The sequence below is a fragment of the Nannobrachium achirus genome (genome assembly GCF_963921795.1).
Source record: "Nannobrachium achirus genome assembly, chromosome: 3".
Taxonomy (NCBI): domain Eukaryota; kingdom Metazoa; phylum Chordata; class Actinopteri; order Myctophiformes; family Myctophidae; genus Nannobrachium; species Nannobrachium achirus.
Window position 1 is genome coordinate 76,104,334 of NC_137812.1, and position 25,495 is coordinate 76,129,828.

Consider the following 25,495-nt stretch of genomic DNA (forward strand, 5'->3'; position numbering starts at 1 on the left):
GCATGCGCATTGCAATGACAAGTCTATGGGCGATAACGGATCTACCAGCTCCTGGTAGTTGGTAGTCCGACTACTGAGCCTTGGCCAAGGCATGACAGGGGTGATAACAGACCCATCCAAGGGGAGGATAACACGGGAATCGGCTGGTCTGTCTGTCTGTCTGTCTGTCTGTCTGTCTGCCTGCCTGCCTGCCTACCTGCCTGCCTGTCCATCCATCCATCTTCAACCGCTTATATAGATAGATAGATAGATACCTTTATTATCCCAAGGGGGAAAATCAGTTGCCCAGAGGCAGCACAGCAGTATAAGGTTATTTACAAAGTTACAGAGAAGTATGAACAAGATAAAAGAAAAACAAGAACAGAGTACAGTAAGAACAGTAAAGAGCAAGGTACATCAAGAGAGGGAACAAATAATATATAAATATATATGTACATAAAGTGTCCTTAAGCACAACTATCAAAATAGTACAGTGTCCAAATCAAAGTGACCATAACAGTCAATGCTAGTCAGTGCAACAAGTGTCTCACTGTCATGTCAAACACAAGCAAAAATACCCAAAACTACCAACACAACCTAATAGTGCAGTGTCAAAAAAAGTCACTCGAAAAAAACAACTCGAAAGGAAAATAAACTATAAAGGGTGTCACAGCCAGACGCACATGAGCACCCTCCCTGGAAGGTCCTTAGAGGTCAGAGTCAGTACAACTATAGTTCCGTCATCCCTGGTTAGGAAGGTAGTCCTCCTCATCCTGTATCCCTGGAATCGGGTCGCAGGGGTAACAGTTCCAAATGAAATTTCCAGAGTTCCCTATCCTGAGCAACTTCCTCCACTCCCTCAGGGAGTATACCGAGGCCTTCCCAGGCCAGTTTGGAGATATAATCCTTCCATCTGGTCTTTGGTCTGCCACGGGGTCTGCTCCCAGTGGAGATATAATCCTTCCATCTGGTCCTTGGTCTGCCACGGGGTCTCCTCCCAGTGGACGTGCATCGAGGGCCTTCCTAGGAAGGCGCTCGGGGGGCATCCGTACTAGATGCCCCAACCACCTAAGCTGACTCCTTTCCAAGTGAAGGAGCAGCGGTTCTACTCCAAGTCTCTCTCGTCTACCTCACTTAACTCTTTTACTGCCATTAGGTTGTTTACAGTCTGCTGATGGCCATCAAAGGTAGCTTGCGATTTTATAGAAAAAAAAAATATCCATCCATTATTTCCTATTGTGGTCTTGTGTAAAAGTCGGCTGCATCACTCCCATCACAACAGTGTGGGCGCAGCCATTACAAAGCGAGAGGCTCCGCCCCTCTAACTCGGTTGCTCCAGTTTTCAGACATAGAAATAGAGAAAGTAGATCCAGGCTGAGAAAACAAAGTGATCCCGCCTCCATTATTGTTTATGTGTGCTGAAGAAAACAGACTAGCGTTACGGGAGCTGCTGCTACTGTACACACCCGCGCCTCCCCTCGTCTGCTCAGACAGGGGGAAAAGAACCAACGCTCGTTATGGTGCAGGGGACATGTGAAATAAGAAACAAGCCATAGACTCTACAGACCATAAATGAAGCTTGTTTTGCTACAATTTCAAATCTGCCATCTTTCTACATCCTGTCCGGAAAATAAATGTTATTGGTTGAGACAGGGTGAGGGCGTCACCCTCTCTTGTTTCTTTCTTTTTCTAGTTGTTTTTATATGGCACTGACCTTTGGACACTCTGCACTATTAGGTTGTGTTAGTAGTTTTTATATGGCACTGACCTTTGGACACTCTGCACTATTAGGTTGTGTTAGTAGTTTTTATATGGCACTGACCTTTGGACACTCTGCACTATTAGGTTGTGTTAGTAGTTTTTATATGGCACTGACCTTTGGACATTCTGCACTATTAGGTTGTGTTAGTAGTTTTTATATCGCACTGACCTTTGGACATTCTGCACTATTAGGTTGTGTTAGTAGTTTTTATATGGCACTGACCTTTGGACATTCTGCACTATTAGGTTGTGTTAGTAGTTTTTATATGGCACTGACCTTTGGACATTCTGCACTATTAGGTTGTGTTAGTAGTTTTTATATCGCACTGACCTTTGGACACTCTGCACTATTAGGTTGTGTTAGTAGTTTTTATATGGCACTGACCTTTGGACACTCTGCACTATTAGGTTGTGTTAGTAGTTTTTATATCGCACTGACCTTTGGACACTCTGCACTATTAGGTTGTGTTAGTAGTTTTTATATGGCACTGACCTTTGGACACTCTGCACTATTAGGTTGTGTTAGTAGTTTTTATATCGCACTGACCTTTGGACACTCTGCACTATTAGGTTGTGTTAGTAGTTTTTATATCGCACTGACCTTTGGACACTCTGCACTATTAGGTTGTGTTAGTAGTTTTTATATGGCACTGACCTTTGGACATTCTGCACTATTAGGTTGTGTTAGTAGTTTTTATATCGCACTGACCTTTGGACATTCTGCACTATTAGGTTGTGTTAGTAGTTTTTATATGGCACTGACCTTTGGACATTCTGCACTATTAGGTTGTGTTAGTAGTTTTTATATGGCACTGACCTTTGGACATTCTGCACTATTAGGTTGTGTTAGTAGTTTTTATATCGCACTGACCTTTGGACACTCTGCACTATTAGGTTGTGTTAGTAGTTTTTATATGGCACTGACCTTTGGACACTCTGCACTATTAGGTTGTGTTAGTAGTTTTTATATCGCACTGACCTTTGGACACTCTGCACTATTAGGTTGTGTTAGTAGTTTTTATATGGCACTGACCTTTGGACACTCTGCACTATTAGGTTGTGTTAGTAGTTTTTATATGGCACTGACCTTTGGACACTCTGCACTATTAGGTTGTGTTAGTAGTTTTTATATGGCACTGACCTTTGGACACTCTGCACTATTAGGTTGTGTTAGTAGTTTTTATATGGCACTGACCTTTGGACACTCTGCACTATTAGGTTGTGTTAGTAGTTTTTATATGGCACTGACCTTTGGACACTCTGCACTATTAGGTTGTGTTAGTAGTTTTTATATGGCACTGACCTTTGGACACTCTGCACTATTAGGTTGTGTTAGTAGTTTTTATATGGCACTGACCTTTGGACACTCTGCACTATTAGGTTGTGTTAGTAGTTTTTATATCGCACTGACCTTTGGACACTCTGCACTATTAGGTTGTGTTAGTAGTTTTTATATGGCACTGACCTTTGGACACTCTGCACTATTAGGTTGTGTTAGTAGTTTTTATATGGCACTGACCTTTGGACACTCTGCACTATTAGGTTGTGTTAGTAGTTTTTATATGGCACTGACCTTTGGACACTCTGCACTATTAGGTTGTGTTAGTAGTTTTTATATGGCACTGACCTTTGGACACTCTGCACTATTAGGTTGTGTTAGTAGTTTTTATATGGCACTGACCTTTGGACACTCTGCACTGTTAGGTTGTGTTAGTAGTTTTTATATGGCACTGACCTTTGGACACTCTGCACTATTAGGTTGTGTTAGTAGTTTTTATATGGCACTGACCTTTGGACACTCTGCACTATTAGGTTGTGTTAGTAGTTTTTATATGGCACTGACCTTTGGACACTCTGCACTATTAGGTTGTGTTAGTAGTTTTTATATGGCACTGACCTTTGGACACTCTGCACTATTAGGTTGTGTTAGTAGTTTTTATATGGCACTGACCTTTGGACACTCTGCACTATTAGGTTGTGTTAGTAGTTTTTATATGGCACTGACCTTTGGACACTCTGCACTATTAGGTTGTGTTAGTAGTTTTTATATGGCACTGACCTTTGGACACTCTGCACTATTAGGTTGTGTTAGTAGTTTTTATATGGCACTGACCTTTGGACACTCTGCACTATTAGGTTGTGTTAGTAGTTTTTATATGGCACTGACCTTTGGACACTCTGCACTATTAGGTTGTGTTAGTAGTTTTTATATGGCACTGACCTTTGGACACTCTGCACTATTAGGTTGTGTTAGTAGTTTTTATATGGCACTGACCTTTGGACACTCTGCACTATTAGGTTGTGTTAGTAGTTTTTATATGGCACTGACCTTTGGACACTCTGCACTATTAGGTTGTGTTAGTAGTTTTTATATGGCACTGACCTTTGGACACTCTGCACTATTAGGTTGTGTTAGTAGTTTTTATATGGCACTGACCTTTGGACACTCTGCACTATTAGGTTGTGTTAGTAGTTTTTATATGGCACTGACCTTTGGACACTCTGCACTATTAGGTTGTGTTAGTAGTTTTTATATGGCACTGACCTTTGGACACTCTGCACTATTAGGTTGTGTTAGTAGTTTTTATATGGCACTGACCTTTGGACACTCTGCACTATTAGGTTGTGTTAGTAGTTTTTATATGGCACTGACCTTTGGACACTCTGCACTATTAGGTTGTGTTAGTAGTTTTTATATGGCACTGACCTTTGGACACTCTGCACTGTTAGGTTGTGTTAGTAGTTTTTATATGGCACTGACCTTTGGACACTCTGCACTATTAGGTTGTGTTAGTAGTTTTTATATGGCACTGACCTTTGGACACTCTGCACTATTAGGTTGTGTTAGTAGTTTTTATATGGCACTGACCTTTGGACACTCTGCACTATTAGGTTGTGTTAGTAGTTTTTATATGGCACTGACCTTTGGACACTCTGCACTATTAGGTTGTGTTAGTAGTTTTTATATGGCACTGACCTTTGGACACTCTGCACTATTAGGTTGTGTTAGTAGTTTTTATATGGCACTGACCTTTGGACACTCTGCACTATTAGGTTGTGTTAGTAGTTTTTATATGGCACTGACCTTTGGACACTCTGCACTATTAGGTTGTGTTAGTAGTTTTTATATGGCACTGACCTTTGGACACTCTGCACTATTAGGTTGTGTTAGTAGTTTTTATATGGCACTGACCTTTGGACATTCTGCACTATCAGGTTGTGTTAGTAGTTTTTATATGGCACTGACCTTTGGACACTCTGCACTATTAGGTTGTGTTAGTAGTTTTTATATGGCACTGACCTTTGGACACTCTGCACTATTAGGTTGTGTTAGTAGTTTTTATATGGCACTGACCTTTGGACACTCTGCACTATTAGGTTGTGTTAGTAGTTTTTATATGGCACTGACCTTTGGACACTCTGCACTATTAGGTTGTGTTAGTAGTTTTTATATGGCACTGACCTTTGGACACTCTGCACTATTAGGTTGTGTTAGTAGTTTTTATATGGCACTGACCTTTGGACACTCTGCACTATTAGGTTGTGTTAGTAGTTTTTATATGGCACTGACCTTTGGACACTCTGCACTATTAGGTTGTGTTAGTAGTTTTTATATGGCACTGACCTTTGGACACTCTGCACTATTAGGTTGTGTTAGTAGTTTTTATATGGCACTGACCTTTGGACACTCTGCACTATTAGGTTGTGTTAGTAGTTTTTATATGGCACTGACCTTTGGACACTCTGCACTATTAGGTTGTGTTAGTAGTTTTTATATGGCACTGACCTTTGGACACTCTGCACTATTAGGTTGTGTTAGTAGTTTTTATATGGCACTGACCTTTGGACACTCTGCACTGTTAGGTTGTGTTAGTAGTTTTTATATGGCACTGACCTTTGGACACTCTGCACTATTAGGTTGTGTTAGTAGTTTTTATATGGCACTGACCTTTGGACACTCTGCACTGTTAGGTTGTGTTAGTAGTTTTTATATGGCACTGACCTTTGGACACTCTGCACTATTAGGTTGTGTTAGTAGTTTTTATATGGCACTGACCTTTGGACACTCTGCACTATTAGGTTGTGTTAGTTGTTTTTATATGGCACTGACCTTTGGACACTGCACTATTAGGTTGTGTTAGTAGTTTTTATATGGCACTGACCTTTGGACACTCTGCACTGTTAGGTTGTGTTAGTAGTTTTTATATGGCACTGACCTTTGGACACTCTGCACTATTAGGTTGTGTTAGTAGTTTTTATATGGCACTGACCTTTGGACACTCTGCACTATTAGGTTGTGTTAGTAGTTTTTATATGGCACTGACCTTTGGACACTCTGCACTATTAGGTTGTGTTAGTAGTTTTTATATGGCACTGACCTTTGGACACTCTGCACTATTAGGTTGTGTTAGTAGTTTTTATATGGCACTGACCTTTGGACACTCTGCACTATTAGGTTGTGTTAGTAGTTTTTATATGGCACTGACCTTTGGACACTCTGCACTATTAGGTTGTGTTAGTAGTTTTTATATCGCACTGACCTTTGGACACTCTGCACTGTTAGGTTGTGTTAGTAGTTTTTATATGGCACTGACCTTTGGACACTCTGCACTATTAGGTTGTGTTAGTAGTTTTTATATGGCACTGACCTTTGGACACTCTGCACTATTAGGTTGTGTTAGTAGTTTTTATATGGCACTGACCTTTGGACACTCTGCACTATTAGGTTGTGTTAGTAGTTTTTATATGGCACTGACCTTTGGACACTCTGCACTATTAGGTTGTGTTAGTAGTTTTTATATGGCACTGACCTTTGGACACTCTGCACTATTAGGTTGTGTTAGTAGTTTTTATATGGCACTGACCTTTGGACACTCTGCACTATTAGGTTGTGTTAGTAGTTTTTATATGGCACTGACCTTTGGACACTCTGCACTATTAGGTTGTGTTAGTAGTTTTTATATGGCACTGACCTTTGGACACTCTGCACTATTAGGTAGTGTTAGTAGTTTTTATATGGCACTGACCTTTGGACACTCTGCACTATTAGGTTGTGTTAGTAGTTTTTATATGGCACTGACCTTTGGACACTCTGCACTGTTAGGTTGTGTTGGTAGTTTTGAGTTTTTTTTAGCTTGTGTTTGACATGATGTAGAGATACTTGTTGCACTAACTATCATTGACTGTTATGGTCACTTTGATTTGGGGGCACTGTACTATATTGATAGTTGTGCCTAAGGACACACAGTGAGAAGCTGTGCTATAGGCAGGAAGCTACTGCAGGGTTTAAGTGGTGACGTGCGGTGCTCATACAGGGTTTAATGCTCTGCTCAAAGGCACCTTGATGCTATCTGCTGAGGAAGAGGAGGAGAGCTTCAAACATTCTGTTTGAACTGATAACATGCTGTCTGTCTGTCCGTCCGTCCGTCCGTCCGTCCGTCCGCCTGTCTGTTAAAGGCACTGCAAAAGATATATCTATGTTAAAATAAGTGTTAAATAGCACTATATCATATAATAGTAATCTGGACTGCAGTGGGATTGAGAACGGGCTGTCAATACGGAACACGTCTTTTAGTTTCCAAAAACGGGGCGATCCTGAAAACAATATATTTGTGTTAAAATAAGTGTTAAATAGCTGTATATCATATGACAGTAATCTGGACTACAAGTCCCATCTCACCATGTAGTCCACGGCAGCAACCATAAGGGTCAGAGGTCATCCTAAAGCAACTAAATTATTTTCCTGACTCTGTGTGTGTGTGTGTGTGTGTGTGTGTGTGTGTGTGTGTGTGTGTGTGTGTGTGTGTGTGTGTGTGTGTGTGTGTGTGTGCGCGCGTGTGTGTGTGTGTGTGTGTGTGTGTGCGTGCGTGTGTGTGTGTGTGTGTGTGTGTGCGTGCACAGGTTATTGATCCAGGCCGGTATTGACATAAACAGACAGTCAGAGTCTGGGACGGCGCTGCACCAGGCTGCCCTCTGTGGGAAGACAGAGGTAGTGCGCCTACTGCTGGACGTAAGTTGATACACTCCGTTTAAACATCTCTCCTGTCGTTCTACCAAAACCTCTCTGTTCTGCCTGCTTCTCCTCAGTGGCTGAAGCAATTCACCCTTTGTCAAGTCCCGCCCCTCTTCACACCCATTGGTTGCTGTGTCTTGGTGGGACACTCGGTGGGACACTCCATCCATTACCATTTTAATTCAGTTTCTTCGTATTGTTATTCTGTGTTCAATTCTCATTTCAAACTTGGTTTCAGTCAAATGGAGCTGCTCAGTGGCAGTATAGTGACTCAGCATGTTTTAAAATGTTTTTATTTCTCCAAAAATTATGTTTTAGCAAATTCAACATAAAAAAGGCGGTACCAGGGCGGGACAAGGCAGATAGAGCCTGCTGGTTGGTCAGTCAGGGACCAATCAGAAGGCTGACAAAGGGTGAATTGATCTTAATTTGCATTGGTCATTAGCATGTGCACAAAATAACGATGCCTTTTTTTTCACTTTCCCAAATTAAGCCATTTAGTAGTGTTTGTTTGTCAACACTGAGATTCGTAGTTTAATTGGGCTATGGGACCCATCATCACCATGGTTACAGGCCCCCCCAGCTATGGGATGACTGCTGCCAGAGCGTTATACAGAAACAAAACGCCAAACTCTGAATTCAGAGATTCACATTTTGATCACATTTTGTCCAACTCAAACAACCAACCATCTCTACATTATTTATTTGGGTCAAAGTTGATCCCATGCCAACGCGCCAGCGCTCGCCCAGCAGTCTGCTGTCAACCAGGAGGACGCGTGCACAGTCACACGCCCATGTGCACGACCTCGCCCTTTAGGGCGTCTTACTGGTGTAAACATGTCATTATTCTGTTTCAGAGTGGAATCAGTGTGTTATGTTTATGTTTCAGAGTGGAATCAGTGCATTATGTTTATATTTCAGAGTGGAATCAGTGCATTATGTTTATGTTTCAGTGCATTATGTTTATATTTCAGAGTGGAATCAGTGCGTTATGTTTATGTTTCAGTGCATTATGTTTATATTTCAGAGTGGAATCAGTGTGTTATGTTTATATTTCAGAGTGGAATCAGTGTATTGTGTTTATGTTTCAGAGTGGAATCAGTGTTTATGTTTATGTTTCAGAGTGGAATCAGTGCATTATGTTTATGTTTCAGTGTGTTATGTTTATATTTCAGAGTGGAATCAGTGCATTGTGTTTATATTTCAGAGTGGAATCAGTGCATTATGTTTATATTTCAGAGTGGAATCAGTGCATTATGTTTATATTTCAGAGTGGAATCAGTGCATTATGTTTATATTTCAGAGTGGAATCAGTGCATTATGTTTATGTTTCAGTGCGTTATGTTTATGTTTCAGTGTGTTATGTTTATGTTTCAGAGTGGAATCAGTGCGGGCGTGAGGAACACTCTGTGTCAGACGGCGTTGGACATCGTTAACCAGTTCACCACAACACAAGCCAGCAGAGAGATCAAGCAACTGCTCAGAGGTGTGTATGTACACGCACGCACGCACGCACGCACGCACGCACGCACGCACGCACGCACGCACGCACGCACGCACGCACGCACGCACGTACGTCAGTAATGATCCGTTGCGCCTGTAGGAAACGCTGCACAGTTCGTAAAAATACAAAATACAGTTTCGCTGCTCACCAAAACAAAGACGGCTTTATTGAAAGCCCTTAGTGGCAACACCTCTAAAATATACTTTATGGACACAAAAGAATATGTTTCACCGGAAGGTGAAAATCTGGTCAATGGACATTTCTATTGACATGATCTGTAGAGGGCGCTGTGGAGTAGCTAAAATGTCCGGCCAAAAAGTGTAATTTAGACGTGAGGTCATCAAAAGTAGCAGATCTACAAGCATCTGTTGTAGATCATGAAGTTCAGATCAGCGGTTTTGGACGTAATGATGAGGTTTCCACCCAACGGAGACGATTCATCAAACTAACGTCAAGGAACTCATTGTGGCTTTTTTCATTTATTTGTTTTACAGCCATAAATGAAGTAGTCGGGGGCGTTAGGGATATTTCGTGCTATATTAGTCTAAAAGCTCCACATTTTGCACAGATGTAGCCCAGGGCATGCTCTAATGATTTAGCTAGGGGGCACGAGTTTGCGACCTTCAGGGTCGCCACAGCGGCCAAATCAAGTTGGGCTCCCATCGACTTTCTATACAGGAGGAAAATACCCAGAAAAAAGATCTGCTTTAAGTAGGATGTGAGGGGTTTAACTAGGGGTTTGTCATGATGCTGAATCCATTGCAAGCATTTGTTTTGCACAAAAAACATTCCTTGGGCTAAAAATGGCCCAAGAAAATGCCCACAAAACGGTGAAAAGTGATGACTCATCACTTTTCATCCCTAAACCATCGTTTTCTTGGGCCATTTGTAGCCCAAGGAATGTTTTTTGTGCAAAACAAATGCTTGCAAGGGATTCAGCATCATGACAAAACCCTAGTTAGACCCCTCACATCCTATTTAAATACCCAGAAAAAAACTGTTTTTCTGGGTATTTTCCTCCTGTATAGAAAGTCGATGGGAGCCCAACTTGATTTGGCCGCTGTGGCGACCCCGAAGGTTGCAGACTCGGGCACCCTAGCTAAATCATTTGAGCAAGCCCTGGGCTACATCTGGGCAAAATTCTGCGCTTTTAGACTAATATAGCACGAAATGACCATGTTATCTCCCTAACGCTCCGACTAAAGGCCATTGTTTTATTCTTGGTGGTATGTTAGATCTGGTTGTTATTAACGGAGACACGGTCAGGATCACAGAACCTTATCAGGTCTCAGGTTAAGGAAGGTTCTGGTTGTAATCTTATCGTTCATAGCAACACAAAGCCTTATGATTTCTGTGCAGCTTCTGTTCTTCCCTGGGGTTTTGAACATGAGAGCTGCTGTACAGACCTGTTCATAGGAATGACTTATCTGTGTCAGCTTGTACCGGAGCCGTGAGCTGTTGGCTGCAAGCGACATCAAAACCATTTAGTTGTGCTTTTATCTATCCCATAATATCACGGTACAACAGAGAAGGGTTGAACTAAAGCTTTGTACTTATTATGCTATAAAGATATGAAAGCACATGCTGGGTCGGCACGGTTATAAAGTGCCTGCCCAACACTGCGGAGGTTGCTCCACGCACACATGGAGCAAAGTTAAGATAGGAAAAAAAGACTTTCCCCGGTGGGAGTCGACTTGTGTAATGAAGTCGACTTGTCGACTTTTTGGTTAATGCCCCAACTTCTACGGGCAGGGAGTGCTAGGCGGGAGGAGTATCATGAAAGCTCTACGTCCTCCCGGTGGGGGCTCCTCACTAGGCGATACAACAGTACGTCCTCCAGGGAGCACGGTGGCGCAGTGGTTAGCGCTTCACCTCACAGCTAGAAGGTACTGGGTTCGATTCCCGCCGGGGGACGCTGTGGGTGCTGGGGGCGTGTTTCTCCCTCCGCGTCATCAGCGCCCACACCCTAGGTGGGGTTGGCGATAGGGCCTTTCTGTGTGGAGTTTGCATGTTCTCCCCGTGTCTCCTAGGGTTGATACCCTCACAAAAACATGCAGTAATCCTGGTCTCTATACTGCCTCCCCCTGGCCAGCCGGCGCGCCTGATGGAGGGGAAAGGAACTGGTTGGAATACCGTGTTCCTTCCACACGCTACGTCCATCCCGGAGAAATCCCCCCTGTCAGGTGAAAAGAAACAACTTGGGCTCCTCATGCATTGAAGGAAGCATGAGGTCAGTCCGTTGTCTCCCCAGACGCGGCAGAGGGAGAGCAGAGCCCAGGATTACATAGGCAATTGGCACTGGGTGAAAAATGGGTTACAAAATCGTGGGATAAGAATTTTAAATTAAACAGTATGTCCTCCCGGTGGGGGCTCCTCACTGGGTGAGGTGAATCAGTAGGATACGACAGTACGTCCTCCCGGTGGGGGCTCCTCACTGGGTGAGGTGAGTCAGTAGGATACAACAGTACGTCCTCCCGGTGGGGGCTCCTCACTGGGTGAGGTGAGTCAGTAGGATACAACAGTACGTCCTCCCGGTGGGGGCTCCTCACTGGGTGAGGTGAGTCAGTAGGATACAACAGTACGTCCTCCCGGTGGGGGCTCCTCACTGGCAAGTGAGTCAGTAGGATACATTATCAGTGACAACACACAGAAATCGACAAAAAAAAAACAACAACACATATTGGCCATTTTTTTACACTATTGGCCATTTTTACACTTAATTTTAAGCTCAGTTTCAGGGAAGCCCAAAACGAGAGTAAATGCCAGCATAACAAACAGTATTGCAAGCCATTTTGGCAAAGATTTGGTCGACATTACCCACACGTTTGGCCGTGTAGCTCATGCCTCGAATGCACGATGCTTACAAGCTGTACATTGTTGTAAAGGTGACAAAACACAGATAAAAATGATATAAAACACAATACAAATTGGTATTATTAAAGGGGAGATATAATGGACCGAATTCAAGTTTCCTTTCTTTTTGTGCCGAGTGTATATCTCTGTGCTTTAATCTAGTGTATTTTCTGCTGATTCAGCAGACATTGTTTTGGACATCGGGATCTCTTTGTAATCTTTTCTCATGCACAGTGATATTATAAGCTTATTAACCCATTTGGGCCTAGAATTATTGAATGCTTTAACCAGTGAAAAATAGCAGATATACAAGCTCACAGCGCGGCACCGAGTGCTGCGCTGCGAGCTTGTAGATCTGCTATTTTTGAAAAAGTTGTGAAAATGTGTGCAAATCTTTGAATATATGTATTTTGAAAGCGAACGTTTGTAACTCAAATTTTGCTTCTGGGGGGTCCCTGCCCTGGAACTAGATATTTTGAGATGCGGGTCCATGGCCAAATAAATATCATTTTGGGGGTCCTTCAAATGAAAAAGTTTGAGCACCACTGATATAGTAGTCTCTCAAGAACAGACTAACTGAGCTCCAGTTAAGTGAAAAGGATCTTTTCTTTGACGATGGCTGGCCAGATTGCTGACATAGAAACATAGGTTTTTTCAAAAAACCTTAGAAGGATTCAAAAATCGGGTCAAAATTCAAATACTCACGATTTTTCAAAAATAGCAGATCTACAAGCTCGCAGCGCGGCACTCGTGCCACGCTGTGAGCTTGTATATCTGCTATTTTTCAATAGTTAAAGCATAAAATAATAATACACAATACTGTGTACCCGTTCTGAATGGGTTTAAGTTTTACATTCACACAGTCAGCTGTCCTTCCTGCATCAACACTGTATTGTTCAGCATGGATTATATTTATGTCTCTGAATTGTAACATTATAGTTTGTTCTTCCTTTATGAAATATGTAACATTATATTAGTTTGTTCTTCTGTCATGAAATATTCATTATGACATTCTGCTGACAATAGATTTGTTCTGTGTTTGCGATTGGTCATTTTATGATCGGTCACATTATGCTACAAAATAACTCTTTTATGGTGTGATTACTGTAATATTGGGTTGATTAATGGAAGTTGATATCCAGAGCTTTTTATTGATTGAATACTTTATTCTAAAGATGTAAAGACCATGGAAGTACAATAAAACACACACGAAGTCCTGGGCCTTCCATTGTGGTCCATTGTACTCAATTCACTAGCACTAATACGATGATTCATTTTCAGATGGGGTTCCACGGCCAAATACAGTTTGGTGATCGTTGACTATAAAAAATATTAGTCTGCAATCTCTGTGTCTGCACTTCCACCCCATATTAATATTTGGCCCTGATTCAGGGGTGGGCAATTATTGTTGTGCTCCCCACAAACTAAACACACGTTACCTCTGAATTCAGTAAATAAATAAAACCTGGTGGTCTTGACTTGTGACCAGTCTGACCACCTGCTTGTTATTGAGACAACATCCAATGATCACACACACGTGCTGATGTACGCATTGCGTCCATATGTATAAAAAACTTCAAAGTAAAAGCAATGCAGCTTTAGTCCATGCATGAGGTAAAGTCAGAAAATTGTGTTTATTTTGTAATTTGCCATTAACTCTACACGGGCCGGTCAGAGTGGACCAAATGCCCAGGTCTGCCCTGATTGGTCCCTCACTACCTCGGAGGGAGTGAAATCCAATCACAGCTGAGCGCTGCCAGACCAGATCTGATGAGGGTAATTTTTTAGTTCGCTATGACAGATTTATCTGGTGTCAAGGCTAGTCCTTGACGCATCTCGATACACTGCCAGCTATACGATATATTTGCGATACATTGAAATCCTGCCGATACGATGCGTTGCGATTCATACCTGACCCCGATGCGATGCAATACGATTTACCCCTGTTCCCGATACGATGCGATACACCCCTTTTCCTGATTTTATTGTGATTTGGACTTAACATCTGCTATACAATAACACTACCAGTGATTCTCTAACTTTGACATTTTAAGGACCATCATAACTCAGAGAGTACGAATGGAATCAAATGAACCTATTGTATAACAAGAGTAAAACTAAATGTAGACAATTACTGGCAGTCACAGCTGCAGTAAACGGTTCAAGACGCCTCAGCAACACAGGATAGAATGAAATACTACATGAAAAACCCATTCAGACATGCAGCGAACGATACATAACAATACCATACATCACGATACCATACAACACGATTTCAGACGTCAATTGTTCCGATACACACTGAATGAACTGATTCACTCGGATCGTGCACGTATGTATCGCGATTACGATACGTATCGATTAATCTCAGCATCCCTAATATACAGTATACAACTGCTTTACTGTACTGGTCATGTGATGTGTTGTGTTCATATGTTTATACAAAATCGTAATGTTATGATTACAGTGACCATCAATAGTATTTTGGTATCTTACACATGCGTGTGTGTGTGTGTGTGTGTGTGTGTGTGTGTGTGTGTGTGTGTGTGTGTGTGTGCGTGTGCGTGTGTGCATGTGTGTGTGTGCATGTGTGTCACAGACGCGTCAGCAGCGATGCAGGTTCGAGCGCTGAAGGATTACTGTAACAACTATGACCTGACCAGCCTGAATGTGAAGACTGGAGACATTATTACTGTATGTACTGTACACACACACACACACACACACACACACACACACACACACACACACACACACACACACACACACACACACACACACACACACACACACACACACTGTAACAACTATGACCTGACCAGCCTGAATGTGAAGACTGGAGACATTATTACTGTATGTACTGTACACACACACACACACACACACACACACACACACACACACACACACACACACACACACACACACACACACACACACACACACACACACACACACACAGCTTGCTGGAAGTAACCAAAAATACACAGGGAAGACACATTTGCATATGGGGGGGGGGGGGGGTCTGTTAGAGTAATGTTAACACCATAGACACATACAAAACATATTATAACCACACCTGGGGGTCTGTTAGAGTAATGTTAACTCCATAGACACATACAAAACATATTATAACCACACCTGGGGGTCTGTTAGAGTAATGTTAACTCCATAGACACATACAAAACATATTATAACCACACCTGGTGGTCTGTTAGAGTAATGTTAACTCCATAGACACATACAAAACATATTATAACCACACCTGGGGGTCTGTTAGAGTAATGTTAACTCCATAGACACATACAAAACATATTATAACCACACCTGGGGGTCTATTAGAGTAATGTTAACTCCATAGACACATACAAAACATATAACTACACCTGGGGGTCTGTTAGAGTAATGTTAACTCCATAGACACATACAAAACATATTATAACCACACCTGGGGGTCTGTTAGAGTAATGTTAACTCCATAGACACATACAAAACATATTATAACTACACCTGGGGGTCTGTTAGAGTAATGTTAACTCCATAGACACATACAAAACATATTATAACCACACCTGGGGGTCTGTTAGAGTAATGTTAACTCCATAGACACATACAAAACATATTATAACCACACCTGGGAGTCTGTTAGAGTAATGTTAACTCCATAGACACATACAAAACATATTATAACCACACCTGGGGGTCTGTTAGAGTAATGTTAACTCCATAGACACATACAAAACATATTATAACCACACCTGGGGGTCTGTTAGAGTAATTTTAACTCCATAGACACATACAAAACAGAAAAAGTACAAAACTATGGCACCACCTCTTTAATGAATAGCATGTTTATACAAAAGTATAATGATTATGATTACAGTGGCCAGTTTCATCATCAGCAACAACAACAGCACTGGACTGGACTCAAACTCTGTTTCCCATTCATCTCTCAGGAACACTGCTCTCAATGAGGACATTATCACCTTTACAATAAGCCAGGTTCTACCACTTTTTCTAGTCACATATTCAGATACTGGATTCTGATTGGCTTAAAACAGTGGTAAATCAGTCAACAACCTTCAGTTGGCTCATGGACCCCGCCCACTGAAACAATTAATGATTGCAACTAAAGATCCTTGCAAGTTACAACTGTTTTCTTTCATTTATATGGAAAACCCACTCCCTCTCATGGTAAATGGGTTACTTACAACTCAACCTTTCCCTCTGGTTCCCCTCCACCCATGCACCTCATTGTTAGCATCACCACAGGGCTTGTTACAGAAACCATGTCACACATTCTGAATGGCTGCTATGCCTATAAAGGACTGTACACTGTAGCACACCACCACAGAATAATTGATCTCATAACAAAGAACATGTCTAAACATGTTGCACCGTCTGTGAGAATGTACAAACATTCCTGTGTCAAACCTTCCATGTTTCACCTCTGGACTGAAAATCCAGAAATCTTTGCACATTTCTCTGCTAGTACGTATAATATATCCACCTGTTTCCGCGGGAGTTTAATGGAGATTATTTGGACCTGTTTGGACCACACTTCCGGTTTAACAGCAGACATACAAGCTCACGTTGCGTTGCAGATGCAACCCGGTGTGAGCTTGTAAATCACACTCGGCTGCGGCGCCGGAATCTCGGTACAGCTTCTGCTGGATAATACACCAGATGTTGTTGTTGTCAAATCAATGAAGGAGACAAATCAGTTTCCATTCTTGAAGTGGCCTGTACCTTTGATTCTAGCTTAGAGGAAGCCTTTATGACTAAAGTCATTAAATACCAGCCGCTCCTACGAACCATCATAGAGCTAGGCTATACTGGTGCGATCTACTGGTGTTCATCTTTGGCAGCCTTGGACATTGGTACATAGGCTGGTTGTAAGAGGCTTCCAACAACTTGGGATGCCAAAATTCTGTGCAATCTCTTCTACTATCGGTATCCGCCAAATATGGCGAAGGCGTTGCTACTTGTACCCTTGAATGGTGTGTGGGTATTGGATATTTGTCCAGGATTTGCTGACTGTACATTATTTACACCACCTTGTAATATTTGTGTGTATATTGTAACTCTTATGTGGACATAAATAAATGTTTAAAATGCGTGTGTGTGTGTGTGTGTGTGTGTGTGTGTGTGTGTGTGTGTGTGTGTGTGTGTGTGTGTGTGTGTGTGTGTGTGTGTGTGCGTGTGTGTGTGTGTGTGTGTGTGTGTGTGTGTGCATGTGTGTGTGTGTGTGCATGTGTGTGATTGACAGGTCTTAGAACAGCATTCTGACGGGCGGTGGAAGGGTTGTATCCATGACAACCGGACAGGAAATGACCGCGTGGGCTACTTCCCCTCCAACATGGTGGAGGTCATCAAGAGAGCAGGTGTGTGTGTGTGTGTGTGTGTGTGTGTGTGTGTGTGTGTGTGTGTGTGTGTGTGCGTGTGCATACATTCCCTGTTGTTCCGTTGACCCCCCCCCTCTCTCATATAAGAAGCACTGATCTACAAGAGCTCTATTGGAGAATAGAAGCACTGATCCACACACACCTCTATTGGAGAATAGTGTAATTAAATTAAATTAAATGTCACTAGTTACACGATGGACCAAATGACCGGCGCTGCGTTGACAGAACTCTCTAATACGAAGCCTAGAGCAGGCCTGTTTCTTTACGTGTGTGTGTGTGTGTGTGTGTGTGTGTGTGTGTGTGTGTGTGTGTGTGTGTGTGTGTGTGTGTGTGTGTGTGGATGTGTAGTTGTGATGATGTTTTGTCCGTCTTGGGTAGTTGTGTTTGTTGTTCTGTCGCTGTTGTGTAGCTGTGTTTGTGTTGTGTAGTTGTGTTTGTGTTGTGTAGTTGTGTTTGTGTTGTGTAGTTGTGTTTGTGTTGTGTTGGTGTGTTAGTGTTGTGTACTTGGGTTAGGGTTAGGGTTAGGGTTAGGGTTCTAACCCTAACCCGAACCCTTGGTGTGGTTTAGTTGTGTTTGTGTAGTGTTGTTGATGTTGTGTTGTGTAGCTGTGATGTTCATGTTGTGTAATTGTGTTGATAGTGTAGTGTGTCTGCAGTGTGTCCGTCATTCCTTGTCATTTTACGCGGTTTGCGGGTGACGCAATTGTGGTGCAAAGACCCAATGAACCGCCAATCTGACCGACTTCACATTGGTTGGACGGTTCTTGAGATGCGTCGTTTTGTATGAAGGCGATTGGTTGGCCAGTTCTCGGGATATGCAAAGGACAAATACACTCACACACTTTGACAGATTGACAGAACTAAACAATGGCTCCCCCATCTCTGCAACACGTACTCTCACTCCCAACCAGTACTGTGGTCTTCATGGGACAAAACGTGAACACATTTTTGAGGCGACGGGCGAGAGCCGTCAGGCCAGCGAGTTGTCGTGCCGAACGTTGCAGAGTCCAGGGTTCCCACCCATTTTTACCAATTCATTTCCAAAACTTTTCCAGAATATTTAACCCAATTTCCAGGACTATATAAAAATAATTCAGCTCATTAACAAGTCGCTTACTCCAATGCGCAATGCCCAAAGACAGGTAGTGTATGCCAGTGGTTCTCAACCTTTTCAGGCCGTGACCCACAAAATAATCACATTTGAACTGGGGGCCCTGACGATCACTAAGAGTTGAGGAATTTTGTATAACACGGTTCTATTGTGAAAATAGCCGATCTACATGCTCACAACGCCTCGCGTTGCGAGACGTTGTGAGCATGTAGATCGGCTATTTTCACAATTTCTGCCTCTAATATTTGACAATTTGGCCGATGTTAAATTTGTCATTTCAGAGGTATTAACAAAATCAATAACCAAAGACAATGCATAGCTATTTTTTCCAGGACCTTCCAGGACCCTTGATCAACTCCAAAACTTTTCCAGTACTGGAAAAATATGTTTCTAATTTCAAAATATTTCCAGGAATTTCATGACCGTGGGAACCCCGAGAGTCTGCTTCAGGCTAACCTCGCCTCAGCGCCGTTGGAGTCGAACGGTAAAACCTCAACATGTGACGTCTCGGGTGATACCCGACCCGTACTACCCGCTCATCCAGATGTTTGCCGCTCGGTCAAACCCGTCTCAAGCCGCCTACCGTTTGCAGGGAGTGAGAATAAGTCGTTGATGCCTGACATTCGCTGGACGATCAGGCAAACATAATCAATCTCTCAGGACAGATTCAGAGCTCTGCAGCTGAATCTGTCCGCAGCTCCCGTTACGACCTCCCAGAGGCACTTTAAAAAAAGAAAACAGAACAACAGCAGAGGGCGCCGTTTTTCCTTTTTTTGCAGATGGGTTCCCACTTCCAGATTGAGGCAAACAAAACTAGCGCTCCCAGTCCCCAATGGATTATCTGGAGAAAGAAATTGTGATGATAGTGATATGATAAATTATTTGTACATCATTTATATAAATATATTCCACTGTGGATATACAGTATGCATGCCTCACTTATTAATTTATAGACATATATTCCATATTGGATATATGCATGCATTATGTATTCATTTATAGAAATATTCAACTTTATTTTAGCTAATGTGTTTTATTATGTGTGTAGGCTATATACACACATACATACAGTATGTGTGTAGGCTATACACATTTACTTATTTTACTCTTATTTTGTGTATATATATATATATATATATATATATATATATATATATATATATATATATATATATATTTCTTTCTTGACATAGCGAGATATTTCTATCATTTTGTATCTTATTTTCTTTCCTTTCCACTGATGAGTTGTTTTGTGGGTGTTGGTTTTGCCCCTCCCCCTCCCAGCCCCCGGCCAGCAGGGCCACGCCCTCCTGCTCCGCAAGCCCCGCCCCTCCTGTCCCGTCACCATGACGACGATGATGAACGGGCTCCTCCCCCTCTCCTACCCCCCCTCCCAGATCCTCCCCCTGCGCCTCACCTCCCCGCCTCCCCTTGCCCCAGCGGCCCTGCAGTCCCAGCAGAGCTTCTCCTCCTTCGGTTACGCCCCCCACCCCCACCTCCCCCGCTCACGCTCCGCCCCTCCCCCCCCACCCCCCCGCCTCTCCTCCAGACCCCCCCCACCCCCCCCTCCCCCTCCTCTGTCCTTCTCTCACCAGGAGCTGCTCAGTCGGACAGGTACACATAGATACGCTAGAGTTAAGGCTTTATCTATAGAGTTAAGGTACACAGGTACACATAGATACGCTAGAGTTAAGGTACATCATGTACTAGCCTGGGTAGCAGCCTGCTACGCTATGTTCTGTGGATTGGTTTTGTCTCTTCTCTTCTCAGTCTGGCCAGCCTCCCGTCTCCAAGGGAGGCGGGACATAGAAAATGAATGGAATCCAACCGTCTTATTGGTCTGTCGTGCGGGGCGGGACAAATACACCAGTGTGTATTGGCTGGCTGATGATGAAGCTACCCTAACCGTACTCTGACTCGTTGTAACAACATCCAATCAGCAACAACGTTGCCTACGTTCGGAAATACGAGTCTGAGAAGCAAAGTGACAAAACAAATCCAAGGAACGTAGTGTAGCAGGCTAATCCAGGCGTAGTCCAGGCTAATAATATACCGTAGTGTGGCTTTATCTTTAGAGTTAAGGTACATACATAGTGTATATTTTTGGGCTTTATTTTAAGAGTTAAGACGCCATTAAAGCAAATGTACGTGGCTTTATCATAAGGCTTAAGACGTAAGGTTACGTTCATAACCCCGGTTCTCTGGCATGTCTCTGTACAAACCCTGCGTTTATATTTGACTCTGATGCTGTGTTCAACCACGCAGTGACAAAGTGAAACAGACTACAAGACATGTTCATGTTCAAACTAATGTCAAACTTGTGTTGCTGTCTGACAATCAAGTATAAGTGCATTGCAGAGTCAGTCAACCATTATGTTTTTGTTTCATCATGTCTGCTCATGTCCTGCTTGTAGAGAGGGTAAAACTTGTTGTTCCGTCCGTCAGCCACTTCCTTGTTATTTTTTTGAACCCAAACCGTTATAGCATTATTTAGCTTGTTTGCTTTTTCACCAAAGCGTTCTCACTCCCAAGACGACAAACGGGTGACGGCTCGGGAAGGATTTGACCAAGGGTCAAATGTTTGAGGTCTCAGGCTTAACTGCAACCTCACATGTTGACCTGTAGCTCCCATATCGCGACGTAACTCGCACGCCGCTGAGTTGGCTGAAGCGGACATCGCAACGTTCGACAGGGCGACTGGCTCGGCAGTGCGTGCCTCTCGTGGCTCAAGTCCGTTTCAGATGTCGTTTCACTTTAGCTTTTACGTCTTGGGTTTTGAGAACAGCAATCCAGAAATGCTGAAGTGACCGCGGGGCAGCTTCAAATGATGTGTCAAACGTTTGCCTTTTGCTCAGATTTGTCCCATGAAGTTACTTTCAGTAGGTTTTTGGAAGTGCGAATACGTTGTTTCCACATGCGCTTATTGATGGCGAGACGAGCGCACTGAGCAACACTGTGACAGTGACTTGACGACATTGTAGCTCAGTGTTTATCAAATGGGGGTACGTACTGTACCTCTAGTGGTAGCCTGATTTCAGACTCTGCGCTGGAGCTTGAGTCTGAAGTTGTCCCTATTCCATTTCATTTAAAAGGGGAGGGGATTTAAAATGTGAAATTCCCAATCACAAGAGATCTGGTGGGAGGGGTTGTGTTTGACTTGTGTACACAAAACATTCCCCCTCCCCCTGTATGACAGGAATCAAGTTGTTGTCTTTGATGTTTAATTGATTAGAGAGAAGCACTAACGAGCTATTTACACTTGTATGGCTCAATCACTGACTGCAGTTCAGAACCCCTTTGAAGTTCAAAGGGAGCCCTCCCTCCACTGTTTCTGTTGATTTTCAAAAGTTAGACCCACCCCTCCTCCGTCTTGCATTGATTTCATTGGTCGCCAATGGTCGGTTTGCCAAGACACCGATAGAAAGAGACGCGTCAAATGACAAAACCAGACCAAGAGAAGCAGTCCACTCAGAGAGTGGGCGGGTCTATTGGCTGGAGCTAGGCAACTCTAGGGGTACGTGGGGGTACTGCAGGGGATACAGGAGAACATGGGAATATGTATTTTACTGTTATGAGTAATGATAAAACATTGACAGTCTTTGTGTGAAGCTGCTAATCTTTAAATTCTAAAACCAAGTTACATCAATACCTTGACTAGTACAACTGTTACTGAATAGAAAGCTATGTTTATTTTCCATTGTTTTATTTTGAACATATTGGCATTGGAACTGGACTTGGACTTGATGTCAATTTATAAGCAAAATGCTGTAGTCAAGGGAAGGGGGTAGAGTTCTCAAATTCTGCCCGAACCCGAACCCAACCATACCTGAACCCGACTGACATTTAGGGTAGGGTAGGGCCTAAAATGTATGCTAATTAGCCGGGCCGGGTCGGCTCAATGAAAAAATAATACCACACTCGGCTGTTTCATACCTTTTGTCAGTGCCAGCATTATGGTGTACGCACGTAACCAACTGGACCCTTACCGCTGCATTCATTCACTCTCTCAGTTACAAAGGATTTCACTGCCTATAGCATGCAACAAGGCTTTGCAAGGAGTGCTAGGATATTAATGTAAAGACAATTTAAATGACACGTCATATCTTCCAGAGAGATCATGTTTAACTGTTAGGAACGGTAGCTTTCAATGCAGGATACCACAGTAATATCATCACGATGCTTAAGATGTGCTTAACAGATGGCAGCAGGGTTCTCTGACCAGCGCATCCAAGAGAGAGAGAGAGAGAGAGAGAGAGAGAGAGAGAGAGAGAGAGAGAGAGAGAGAGAGAGAGAGAGAGAGTGGTGTGTGTGTGTGTGTGTGTGTGTGTGTGTGTGTTAGCATAATAATGAGAAGCCCCACATCACAGATGGTAAAGGATTTGTGCTTTTTGTCTGTGTGTGTGTGTGTGTGTGTGTGTGTGTGTGTGTGTGTGTGTGTGTGTGTGTGTTATGTGCACATGCCTTATACTTGCACATGCTTACTCTGTGTGCACATGGATGTGATTGTGTGCCTGTGTGTGTGTGTGTGTGTGTGTGTGTGTGTGCGCGCATGCATGTGATTGTGTGCCTGTGTGTGTGTGTGTGTGTGTGTGTGTGCATGCATGTGTTTGTACATGTCTGTTTTAATGTTTCACAGCGCATGTTTGCGTTTGGGCATGTGTTTTTACTAAGCTTATTTTTGTTTAGTGTTAAAATGTCATTTTAGTTTTTAATGTTTAAAAATGTTTAGTTTTATATACGACATATACAAACATATACGAACACGATCAATTAATCATTAAAATCAATAAAGAACATGTGCCCGGGTCGTTGGCACAGCGGTCCGGGCACCCGAGGCTGCAATGCCAGCCTGACAGCATGTTGCGGGTTCGAATCCCGTTCCCGACGATCTTTGCTGCGTGTCACTCCTCATCTCTCTCCCTGTTTCCTGTCAGTCTACTGCCTTAATACACTCCTATGTGTGGAGTTTGCATGTTCTCCCCGTGTCTCCTAGGGTTGGTACCCTCACAAAAAAACATGCAGTAATCCTGGTCTCAATACTGCCTCCCCCTGGCCAGCCGGGGCGCCTGATGGAGGGGAAAGGAACTGGTTGGAATAACGTGTTCCTTCCACGCACTACGTCCAACTGGGGAAGCTCCCCTGTGTCAGGTGAAAAGAAGCAGCTTGTCACTCCTCATGCACTGAAGGAAGCATGAGGTCAGTCCGTTGTCTCCCCAGGTTGGCAGAGGGAGAGCAGAGCCCAGGATTACAGCTTAGGCAGTTGGCCCTGGGTGAAAAGGAAGTACCAATGTCTCCTCACGCTTATTGTATTGACACCAAAATGATCAAATGTGTTTTATTTAACCTCTACTTCTGTGAGTCTATGCAATGCATGTGCAATGCAATGTTTCACTAGTTTTCTTTCCCCCCTTCCAAATTATAGAATAGTTCTTAGTCTCGCGTAGCCAGACAACAATTCCACAATCTCCGAATGCTATAGAGTCTGGAACTACACCTCCTGAACGGAGAGTAATGGAAGCTGGAATTTTTCGTTCATGAAAATATATTTTAAAATTCATTTCTGATAAGCAGCAATATATATATATGCTTATAGATGATCTTTATTTATATTAGGATAAATGTGCGCGATGTGAGACGGAAACGGAAGTGTGGGGGAGGCTTCACTTCCGCTTTAACCGGGCATTCATTATAAGAGATTAAATCACACCTATTAAACTCATTTAGCTTGAGTTCATTTTCAATAACCTTGGTGTGTGTGTGTGTGTGTGTGTGTGTGTGTGTGTGTGTGTGTGTGTGTGTGTGTGTGTGTGTGTGCGTGTGTGTGTGTGTGTGTGGTTCTCCAGGCTCCAGACCATCAGAACCCAGTCCCCAGGGTTCTCCTACTAACCTTGTGTGTGTGTGTGTGTGTGTGTGTGTGTGTGTGTGTGTGTGTGTGTGTGTGTGTGTGTGTGTGTGTGTGCATGGTTCTCCAGGGTCCAGACCTTCAGAACCCAGTCCTCAGGGTTCTCCTACTCTGGCTCCTCAGAGCCACGGTTCCACCATGGAGGACATCTGGGTTCTACGCAGACCCCTGGCAGGTAGGAGGTCAGAGGTCATCAGTATGTCCGTACTAGGGCGTGTTTCCTAAACCCACCAGGCTTGAGTTAAGACCCGCCTCGCGGAAACGCGAGAACTTCAGGAGTGGCTGAAATCCTTGCCGGACACATGGAGGGTGGATAAAGTCAGACCTAGTAAAGGCATGAAGACAATATAAAACTTGTAGGCTACTGAGAAAAGCCTGCATTTGCACAATGCACAGCTATTAATTTGTCACTACAGTGCTCAACATAAACTGTGCTAAAAAAAAACTTGAAACTTACTTTGTACTGTGCTTAAAAAAAGGTAAAACTTTGTAACTTTGCTAAAGAGAAAAACGTACTGAGAAACTATTAATTTGTCACTACTGTGCTGTGCTCAAAATAAAAACTTAATAATTATCAGTAAAATTGTTATAGTTTGGATATGGCTTTGGCCGTATTCTGCTGTGTGTATTATTGTATTGGATCTGTAGGGCGTAGGTACAGTAATGTATTATTGTATTGGATCGGTAGGGCGTAGGTACAGTATTGCTTTGCTCTAGAGCGAGCAGCACTAACGTTCATACACACTTTCATACTTAAGATTATTGAGAGGGGCGTTTCTGCGAGGCAGGTCTTAACTCAAGCCTGGTGGGTTTAGGAAACACGCGTGCAATACTGAGGGAAGCGTTGGGAACTGAATGATTATATGAAACTCATGGCACGTGTTTGTCTGTCTCAGTGTTGGTACCATGACATCCATGTACTGCTGGCTGGTGCACCATTTAGGCTTTTTGATTTGTCTGATTGTCT

The 25,495-nt window shown here is 43.0% G+C and overlaps 1 protein-coding gene across 1 annotated transcript in view; it reads left to right on the forward strand.

Annotated features, from left to right (window-relative positions):
- Positions 1-25,495, forward strand: part of LOC308282459 (uncharacterized protein) — a gene marked incomplete at both ends in the record, with an annotated part of 121,115 nt that overhangs the window by 39,757 nt on the left and 55,863 nt on the right. Inside the window, 6 exons of the mRNA XM_080722805.1 lie at positions 7,642-7,750; positions 9,131-9,239; positions 14,710-14,804; positions 17,380-17,500; positions 19,911-20,240; positions 24,599-24,703. Of these exons, the coding sequence (XP_080578931.1) occupies positions 7,642-7,750; positions 9,131-9,239; positions 14,710-14,804; positions 17,380-17,500; positions 19,911-20,240; positions 24,599-24,703 (869 nt within the window). The remainder of the gene's footprint in view (positions 1-7,641; positions 7,751-9,130; positions 9,240-14,709; positions 14,805-17,379; positions 17,501-19,910; positions 20,241-24,598; positions 24,704-25,495) is intronic.